The 10,305-nt window shown below is 53.0% G+C and overlaps 1 protein-coding gene across 1 annotated transcript; it reads left to right on the forward strand.

Moving 5' to 3' along the window:
* The first annotated feature begins 6,955 nt into the window (after positions 1–6,955).
* LOC130141555 (exendin-3-like) lies at positions 6,956–8,107 on the forward strand. The gene is made up of 3 exons (XM_056322577.1): positions 6,956–7,056; positions 7,760–7,912; positions 8,032–8,107. Exons 1-3 carry the CDS (start codon positions 6,956–6,958, stop codon positions 8,105–8,107), a joined length of 330 nt encoding a protein of 109 aa, XP_056178552.1.
* Positions 8,108–10,305: the final 2,198 nt, after the last annotated feature.

Consider the following 10,305-nt stretch of genomic DNA (forward strand, 5'->3'; position numbering starts at 1 on the left):
AACAGCTGCTATCAGCACCAATCACCATCATACGGGGAAAAGGTATAAAACGCTATCAGCTTATTTTGTTCCAAGCAGATAAGAAAACATCTATGGGTGTTTCACAAAGAAATCCTGTAAGGACAGTTAATCAGTAGATAAAACCTTCATTTAAGTTCCCTGTATAAACAGAACCAACTCGCACCAGTGACATCAACAGGCTTTTTATCTATAGGTCTTTGTCCTGGATTTTTGCCACATTGCCCCTGTGTTCGGGTTTTGCACTAAACCCACAGCTGAAATCACATCACAGACCAGCAGAGCCCAGCTCTGCCTCTCTGCAGGCAGTGTCCCCACAACAACAGCTTGTGCTTCAGTCTACTCATCCCTTCTCCATCCCCCATTCAACCCCTAAATACTCTTTTGTTATTTTTTTTTTCCCCCATGGAAACAGCCACACATCCAAGAACACACCTTTGCTCCAGCAGCCACCCCGACTTTTCAGTGATTCAAGCAAAACACCCCCCTCGTCACATTAATAAGACTCTTCCCCAGCACGGAGGGCATCCACCCACATCAAGGCAGACTCCAAGACAACCTCTAAATGAGACATCCAGCAAACATCCAGCAGCACATTAGTGACTGGGGTTTCAGCTTGTGCTATTTATTTGACTATTTTATAGCTCTCTATATATATCTGTTTATTTGGCTATTTAGCAGCAGACCTGCGGTCTCAGAACTAGACACGACTACCAGGAGCATTTCCACCTGCGAGCTGCAGGTCTGGAGGCAATGCCCACCCCAGTCTGGTAGGGCTCAAATCCTCCTGTACATGGCTTGAGCATTGCAAGGTTTAATGCTGCACGAACACCTCAGGGAAGCGGAGGGCTCAGACAATTCAAGCTCGCCAAAAAGCAGTTGGTGCGAGTGGGCAGGCAACCCCGCAGCGTCCGGGTGAAGTTGCTGAGGCCAAAGGGTCCGAATTCTGCAGCTGCAGCAGGGTGCAGCTCCCCAGGTTTATCACTCGACATCCCCTGGGGTAGATTGACAACCTTAGCCAAACATCCCCGGCTGAGCAAACACAGCTTCTCTACATAAACAAGCAAGTGAATCTTGAGGCATAATTTGTCATCTAATTGCACCAACACACCCAGGATTAATTGTTGCATTTGAATGCAAAGAAGTTTTGATTTATGGCACGATCAGGTTTCATCAGTCTGGTACCAAAGTTGCTGCCAAACTAAAAGCCACTGCAAACAGCCAAAGAAGGTCTCTAACAGGGGATGTTTTGCAAAGCTGAGAAGTCAAGGGTTATTTAATCACACACAAGCCTGCTAAGGGCCCAGAGAAATCAAGAGGGTGAAATTAAAACCTCTGCCACATCTGCTCCAGCCTCTACTCAGGACTTTTTAGTCCACGCACAATGGTAACTTGTCTCATTAGGGTCTGTAAGATTTTTATTTATGGGCAGGAAGAAGAGGCAGGTAAAAAAATAAACCTGACTACGTTTCCCACATTTCAAAGCCAAGGGGACATTTAGCAGAAATAAACCATTAACCACAGTCTCCTTTGTCTCAGATAAAGGAGGGCAATTGGAAAAACCACCACCCACCCAGATCCTAAATCGGGGTTTTTGGCAGGCTGAAGGCACATCGAGCCAAACCTTCCCACAGCCATCCAGCCCCACGGGCATCGCCCCAGGGGCTCCCAGCATAGCTTGCCCACAGCTGCCCCAGTTCAGCTCCTGCAGGGCTCCAGCATGAGCCAGCAATCGCCTGGTGCTGGGCCAGGGTGCCCCGAGGGGCCAAGCCAGCTCAGCGCACCCACAGCTTGCTCAAAACCACCCAACAGCACCCAGCACCGCTCAGCACCCGCTCTCCTCCCGAAGGGAAAGGGAAGCACCCACCTCTCGCTGCAAAGCATCATGTGGAGAGCACAGGGGGGCGGCCAGGGAGCAGAACTGGAGACCACAGAGGGACCAAGCATCAGGCTTTGTAGGCAGGCAGGGTGCAGCCAGGTGTCCTGCATCCTGCTCCACCTGCCGAGGCTGACTGCTGGTGCTTTAGCCCAGGGAGGCACAACGTGCTAGTTAACCCGGGTGAAAGGACTGAGCCTGGGACCTGACCTTCATGTGATCCCCGAGGACCAGCAGCTCCCACCGACGAGGAGGAGCAGGGACACTCCTGCAGCAGTGCCACCATGGCTGGTACCCACCAGGTGTCCAGACCCCACATGGGAGAGCCCCCTGCTTGACCCCCACGTGTTTTACCTGCAATTCCCCTTTAGCTCGCCCACCCCCCAGCCCAGCACTGGAGCAAGCTGGTTTCTCGTTCAAGCATCTGCTAATGAAGCTGCTGCCACTTCTCCAGGCTCACGTTCAAGTTCCCCAGTGGGAAGCATGCCCTTGGCACCCAATGGCTTGCCTTGCCGTGCGTGTATCGTGGACACTTCGTGCTCATGAACGATGCCTGGGGACAGGAGAGCAATGGGAGCTGGGGGCAAGAGGGATCTCACACCGTTTCCTTCTGCTGCCTTAGCAACAAAGGGAGAAAAGTAACCGAGTCATCGAAAATGGAGATCCACCACGGGGCAGGCACAGCCTGGGCTTGATGTTGGGAAGGGCTACATGGCACCGACCCCTGTTCTTAAGGGTTCATGTCTCCAAATGAGCTCGTCACAGCCTGCCACGTAGCTTGGCACCACCTCTGCCTCCCACCACACTCTTCTTCCCTGGCATTAAGGTCAGCCATGAGCACAAGCCAGGAGTCTGCAGGCCCTTGACTCTGCAGCATCAAAGGCAGATACTGTTTCTTACCTAAAAAAGCATGCACCAAGAGGAAAAGAGGCAGGAAAATAATCCACGACCCTCCAGAGCTGCCAAATTTCTGCTGGGAACACAGAATCTCTTTCTTTAACAGCCCTCCCTTTGCTCTTAAACACCTGTAAAGCAAAACACAGGAAAAAAAAAGCCCTAAAGATGCTGAAACCAACACCGTGCACCCCGCATCACCCTGCAGGTGTTTCAGGTCAAACCACCGACCCGAGAAGGTCCTTTGCCCAGTTATGGCTTGGCAGCAGTCCCTGCCACGGCGAGCAGCACGCCCTGACACGCAGGGACAGAACTGCCTCCAATCAGTGGTGGGGAGCGGGGGACACCCCACCACCACCTTCGGCCGTGGAGACGATGAGATGGAGAGCACCGGCTCATAGGGCACCGGGCTCTGAACCATGGGGGGGGGACACAGGGAGGGGAGGGCTTTTCCATCCCCTTCTCTCTTGCACTGAAATGCTCCTTTGTGGGGAATGAAGGTCTCCTTGCAGCGGATCCAAGAAGGTGAAGCCAAAGCCTTTATTCCTCCTTGCTTGCAGTAAATCCCTCCAAAATTAACTATCGCTGGGTATGTGACGCTGCACCAGCAGCTACGGGACGGTAGTACTGGAGCGGTTTGATGTGTCTGTGGTGGCTCTGTGGTTGCCTTCAGGCTGTGGCATGGAGGCATCAGGCATCGAGGGACGGCAGCCAGACCTCAGCACCAGGCTGGGGAGCTGAGCCCCCGTGCGCCAGCCGGCTGCTGGCAGAATGGGGCTCAGCAGGTCTGTGTTATAATTTAAGAGCAGGCTTAAGCATAAACTCGTCTTGTTTACAGCCTGATTTCGGACAGCCCAGCACGGCCATTGTGCCACCATCCCCACCGGAGCAGCCTGGCTCCTCCTGCCTCTCCCCATGCTTGCAGAGCCCAGGACACAGAGGTGGGCAGGTCGGCCACACAGCTGCTCCTGGTGGGACTTAATGGGACAATGCACCAAAAGTCGGACAGGGTATGGATGAGTTTATCTGAGGGTTGGTGGAGATGGAGTACAATTCATGAGCCTTCCCTTATCAACTTCTTTGGTCCATGCTTTGGTCCATGCTCCATCAGCACAGGATGCTCCTGTGCCCTCAAAGGTGCTTCTCCAAAGATGCACACAGAGCAAGGACTGGAACCAAAGCCAGCTTGGCTGTGGTACCACTGTGCTGCCACCACCAGCATCCCCCAGCCTGGGTTCTTCCATCCTTCAAGAGAAGCATATCACATCACTTCGGTCCTTGCAGGGACAGACGGGGCGTTTCGGGAGCTGCCCAGCAATGAGGCCGCTGAAGGACGGGCAGAGGAAGGGCGGGCAGAGGAAGGGCGGGCAGGCAGAGGAAGGACGGGCAGGCAGAGGAAGGGCAGGCAGAGGAAGGGCAGGCAGAGGAAGGATGGGCAGAGGAAGGGCGGGCTGAGGAAGGGCGGGCAGAGGAAGGGCGGGCAGAGGAAGGGCGGGCAGAGGAAGGACGGGCAGAGGAAGGATGGGCAGGCAGAGGAAGGGCGGGCAGAGGAAGGACGGGCAGAGGAAGGACGGGCAGAGGAAGGACGGGCAGAGGAAGGACGGGCAGAGGAAGGACGGGCAGAGGAAGGACGGGCAGAGGAAGGACGGGCAGAGGAAGGACGGGCAGAGGAAGGACGGGCAGAGGAAGGATGGGCAGAGGAAGGCTGCCACCTGCTGTCCACGAAAACCTCTCCAAGTCATAAAATGTTACAAAAACCTGCGGTGCATCTTAGAACACACATTCGTGCCCCCATGTGCAGTCCTCCAGGGTGGGAGAGCCACCAGCAACTCAACCCAGATGGAAGGCCACAGAGGACACTTGGGAAGGGGAGACCACCGCGTCCCAATGGGCCGGTGAAAATCACCCATGGACAGCAGAGAAAGTGTTCTGTCTCCAACCGACTCCGACGCTGGGAGCCACCACTAAGAAAACCATGAAGCGACCAACAAGCACTGCACTGGCTGAGCTGAATTTCTCTTCTCTCGAGCCCCCCACCGCTGCAGATAGCTCATCTGTTTTCCTGGGCCAGGGGGATATCACAAACACTGTCATCATGAGCTAATTTGGTGGCACTAATAAATATCTCATCCAAGTGATGGGTAGGAGATCCGAACCTCTCCTCCGAAGGTTGAGCTAATTAATCTCATACCTTCCTCCTCTGATGTCAGGCTTTCTTGTAAGGCCATTGTTGGACCTAATTAAAAGGCTCTTCAAGATGACTGTCCCCTCAACACCAGCCACATTTTGACAGTGACAATAATTACAGAAATCTCTTTGGTAGAATAATAATAATTACGCAACCACAAGAAGAAAGGTCTCAGGAGAAGAGGACAGTAAAGGGCAGAAAATCGGGACTTTGAGCCTTGTCTCTCTTCTGGTGGCTGGTGCTGGGTGAGGGAGAAGCACGGATCAGCTTCCTAAGACTTGCTTTGCTCTGCCCATCAACCATGCTGCCGTGAAAAGGGCACATTTAGCCCCCTGAGCACTGAACCATAGACGTTCCTCAGCCAAGAGCTCCCCAGATACCCCAAAACTGCTCCAGAAACACAGCCTGCCATCAGTCCTCTGAATGATGAGCCCTCAAAAGCTCACCTGACCTCCCAGAACCTCCAGGGACCTGAGGGTTTTGCTCCATGTCCACCCAGGGCCGCCAGCACCCTCTTCTCCAGGGCCAGATCTGGTTCTTTAGGGCGACCCTCAGTTTTGCTCTTCTCAAGCCTTTTTCCCTTTGCTGGCCTCAAAGATTTTAAAAAATGAGCCCAAGTTCCCAGGAGATGCCCCTGCAAAAGTGTTGTCCTTGGCCTGATGAGTCCCAGCTGTTCCTCTAGCTCCTGGGCTAAGCCTGGATGTCCCACAGGGAAAGCGCTGACCCAGATCAGCGGCCACCCACGGTGCCTCCTGTCAACCCCAAATCAAAGAAACGGTGGTGAATGGCCCCAATTTCAGATCTGGCCTCGGGGGACAAAACCGGGCTTGGATCAAAAGTGGTGTCTGCCCAGCTGATGAGCTGTAACCCAAATTTTACCATGCAGGAAGCAGCAGCAAGTGCTTGGGTACCCAAGTGCTTCTTTTACACCTTTGCTGAGGCTTTTTTTCTAAATGCTTTTTAACTCAAACCCAAGGCGTTTGAAAGGGCAGAGAAATAATTTCTCCATGCAAGATGCACTGTGGCACTAAGAGGCCATCTCACCTGAAAGGAGGAAACCAACAGGTCACTCCTTTGGTCCAAGAAGTGTTAAAAAATAGAAAAGATAAGAGAAACAGCAACAACAACAAAAAAAACAAACAACCACCTCGCTGAAGGCGTAAGCTGAAAAATACGGCAACAACGATATTTTTTGCAACAGCTCCACTTAAAAAATCCTGTAATGATTCATAATGACCCATCCAACTAAAACCAGGGGTACCGATGACCTACCCGTCAGCTCTTAGCATCCTGCTAACAAGCTTAAAAGCACTGGTAAGGAGAAGAGTTTAGGCACAACCAGCTGGGAGGAGGAAAATAGGATCTTGCTTTTAGGGGAACGGTTGTCTTGGCAGAAGGTAAGTGCCTTTTCCTCCCTTCTTTACTAATTTCTGAAGAAATCAAACCAGAGTAATGAAGTGCTTGGTGATAGGCCACAAAAAGTCTGATTTTCAGCAAATAAAGGGTGGGGGGTGGCATTTTACTCCCCCTGAACTCCTAAGGCAGCCAGCAAAGATAAGAAATGTAAAATTCTAATCAAGCAACTCTTCTGGAAGCTGCTTTTCTGAGCAGCTAATGGTGAGGAAAGTTCTCCAGCACTCTGGTGATAAGCTCAAGACAGAAATATCGCTCCTAGACAGAAAAGGGGAGCTTTGTAATAAAGTTTTTACTGCAAAGAATTATTTCTTTAGATTACACAAACCCCTTTGGCAGCTATGTGCCTGCGCCTAAGCAACGGCAGACGTGCCAGCGGGTAATTGTGAGGATGCTATTTTCACACGCGCTCATCAAAATGCTGCCGGGACACCTGGGAAGGAGGTTGTCTCATGCTGGATCTGTCCCGTGCCATGCTGCCGGGGCTCCCGCACGGACTGGGGCATCAGTGGCAACCACAGCCCCGGACATTTCTATCTCAACTTCTGCCTTCTCTAGGAAGACCCATGCCGATGGTCCGGTGGCTGTACCTCTCCGGGCTGGTGTTTGCCGTGCTGATCCCGGCAGCGTGGCAGATGGGCCCCAAGGACTTGGGTGACATGTCCAGGTATGGGGCGCTGCCGGCACGGGGGTGGGCTGTGGGAGCAGCTCAGCCTCCTCCCCTCCCATCGCTGCTGGCTCTCCCACCGCTGGGACAGCCTCACTATTGCAACGTTCCTGTTTCCTTCGTATTTATCTGGACAAGCTCCCTCCAGGCTCTCTACCAGCACACACAGGGATGCTGCCACCACACACACCCCCACACCCCTCCAAGATTTCTCAGCTGTGTCAGACCAGACAGGGCAGGGCAATGCTGTGGGCACGGTGCTGAGCCCCACTCCATGCCGGTGGCCACATGGGAGGAAAACCCTTTGGGTACTTTCTGCCATGAACCTCAGCATCAGCTCTCCATCCTAGAGTTGATCTAAACCTCAGGGAAGCACCAAACTCCCTCTCAGGAGCGGGAAGCAGGGAGTAAGGCAGAGGCACAAACCCACTGCAGCTGAGCAGGATGTAGGGCAAATAATATGGGATAGGACATTGCATAGAGCTGATGTCAGGAACCACCCTGGCCAGGCTTGGCAGACCTCTCTGAAACTGCAAATTATTTTCACGTGTTCTTACAGCTTTTCTGGAGGATGCTCCACACAATAAAGCACTTTGCAGGACGCAGCCCCTGCCCTGGGGACCTCATGCAGGTGGGGTGCAGGATTGCACGACGTGCATTATACCACGTTTTTTTTTCCCCCCCGTCCTTCTCTCCCGAGCAGGTGGCACTCGTACGAATCCCAAAGCGCCCAAAGCTTCGCATCCAACCTCAAGCGGCACTCGGAAGGCACCTTCACCAGCGACTTCACCCGCTACCTGGACAAGATGAAGGCCAAGGACTTCGTGCACTGGCTCATCAACACCAAGCGCTACAGGTAAAAGGGGAGAGGGGGATGGGACTACACTGGGAAACCACCTCCCACCACGCCACGAGCCCCTGATCCCAACCAGCAGTGCAGTTTTAGTTTTCTCCTGGGAGTTTTCTTATTTTCAGTAGCTCTAAGAAGAGGTACCTGAAGGAGGAGCCCCGCAGCATGCCCTTCCCAGCCATGTTCCCACTGCTGGCGTAAGTCATCCTAAATAGCAAACGTGGCCAATTAAAACCAAATAAATGAGTAATTTTAAAATATAACCACACATCAGTGGGTTTGGTGCAAAGGCAGAGTGCGGTTCCCCACACCTGATGCTGTTTCTCATTTTAACTGGCTCACGTGGATCCTCCAGTGCTTACCTGCAATAAAATAAAACCAAGAAAATTAAGCTGTTTGGGGGGGGATTTAATTGTATAACATTGCATGAGACTGTTTTGTTCTCACTGCGCTTTTACATTTCATTGCAGCATTAACACGGTGGGATCATTTACATTTATAGGAGATAATACCATGTTTTGGTCTTGTCAAAGTAAAGCGGCTGCTCTTTTGCTAATGAGCAAATCACCATCACGGTTTTAAAAGCTCCTGAAGTGATTTCACGAGGAAGTTTCTACTCCATGAAGCTGTTTGGTTTTTGGGTTTTAGGTACAATTAAATGGCAAATCAAGGCATTCGCTTTCCAGCACCATCAGCCTGGGGATGTGGGACCCCTCCACCAACAGCAAGGTTTATCCATCACTCGAAGCCACGTTAACCCCTTCGGTGTTTCCCAGTCACCTCCTAATGTCTGCACCAGGGATCAGCCTTCCCTTCAAACCTGGATTTCTGCGGATTCATTTTCACTGTAACTGCTCCCGCAGCACTGCAGATCCTGCAGCTTTCCATAAAAATAAATAAAGCTAGCAGCTGGTTCCTGACATCTCCAACTGTTCCGAACATCCCATTGGGATCCCACGAGCCGCGGGTCCCAGGCTCCGAACCCTTCCTTGGCTCAGGTGCCGTTTTTCTCTCAATTCCTCGCGTTTTAGGGAAAAGGGCAATTAGGATGTTTGCGACAACACAGAGCGTTTCCAAACTAGATCATCTCTTACAATAAAATAAATATATTTCAGCATCTCCGAACAAAAGCATTTCCTGTATTTCTACATATAACACACCAGGGTAAAATGAAAAGAATAATTAAAATAAGATAGACGTACCAGCATCTTATATCTTACCTTTTCAAAACTTTTCCCCCTGCTTAAGGACTGCCAGCACTTCATTTTAGGAAACTTTTTTGAAGGGCCCATGGGAGATTTGGGGAGCTGTTTTAAGGCTTCCAAGAGGAGGAAAACACCCAACACCCATCCCACAGCCATGGGAAGGGGGGTTGCTGCCAACTAAAGCATTCCAGGTCACTCCAAAAATTATTTTATTTTTTTAGTCCTAAAGCAACTCCAGGAACACTTCTGAGAGAGCTTCTCCCCGTAGAAATTTCCTCCACACAAGGAAATATGGAAATGGCACAAAATCAGGAGCCACCCATGGGTTTATGGGGTGTAAAGGTGGCAGGCAGCTGCAGCACCCACAGCTGGCCCGGGGGCTGGGGGCTTCCAGCGACCTTTTAGGTGGCCCAGAGTCACTAAGCAAGACCTCAGCGCAGAACGCGTGAAGAAACACACCAGCCCTGCACCCAGCAAACCCAGAGCCTCGCTGGGCAGGGACAGCCGCACTGGGGCACCCCGAGGACCCTCGTTTGCTTTTCCCTGAGCCCAGGGGCGATGCCCACCCGCGCAGACCCGCACCCCGGCGCCGCATTGAACCCCCTTCCTTGCAGGGGGGCGCCTGGCACGTGCTGAACACGGCCCCAGCCCCCGGGGGGGGAGCGCAGCCCCCAGCCCCCGCCCCGGGGGGGAGCGCAGCCCCCAGCCCTCCTCTCTTCCACAGGGAAAAACAAAATAAAAGGGAAAAGCAAAGCTGTCTGTAGTGAAGCCCAGCCAGTGCGTCTGAGGGGCAGGACTGGGACCACGACCACCCAGCACCCCCCCGGCAGGTCGCTGCCTTCGTGCCTGTCCCTCCATGGGAACTCAAGTGGATTTCCCAGCGGCGGAGGGATCAGGGATCTCCTCCAGCGGGATCCTTCCCCGGCGGCGGAGGCAGCAGCTCGCAGCGCCGCGCTCGGAGCCAGGCGCAGGAGGGAGGGCGATCACCGAGCAAGCCCAGGCTCTGCCCGCTCCCTTCCCCCAAGCCTTTTTTCCCCTCCTCCCCTCCTTTTTAAAGGGCTAAAACTCCTCAAAATAGTTTCTTCCTCTGACAGTCAAACTACAGCTCTGCAGACGCTCCCCCCCCCCCCCCCCCCCCCCCGAGAGCAGTGTGGGGTTTGCCCTGCTGGGTGACCTGCCGCTCTCATCCTGACC

Source organism: Falco biarmicus, chromosome 19 (assembly GCF_023638135.1).
Source record: "Falco biarmicus isolate bFalBia1 chromosome 19, bFalBia1.pri, whole genome shotgun sequence".
Classification (NCBI taxonomy): Eukaryota; Metazoa; Chordata; class Aves; order Falconiformes; family Falconidae; genus Falco; species Falco biarmicus.

Bases quoted from the DNA above. Each gene is read 5' to 3' on its own strand.
- LOC130141555 (XM_056322577.1), top strand. From the start codon at position 6,956: ATGCCGATGGTCCGGTGGCTGTACCTCTCCGGGCTGGTGTTTGCCGTG. The intron at 7,057-7,759 runs GTATGGGGCGCT...TCTCCCGAGCAG, and splicing joins GACTTGGGTGACATGTCCAG to GTGGCACTCGTACGAATCCC. The intron at 7,913-8,031 runs GTAAAAGGGGAG...TCTTATTTTCAG, and splicing joins ATCAACACCAAGCGCTACAG to TAGCTCTAAGAAGAGGTACC.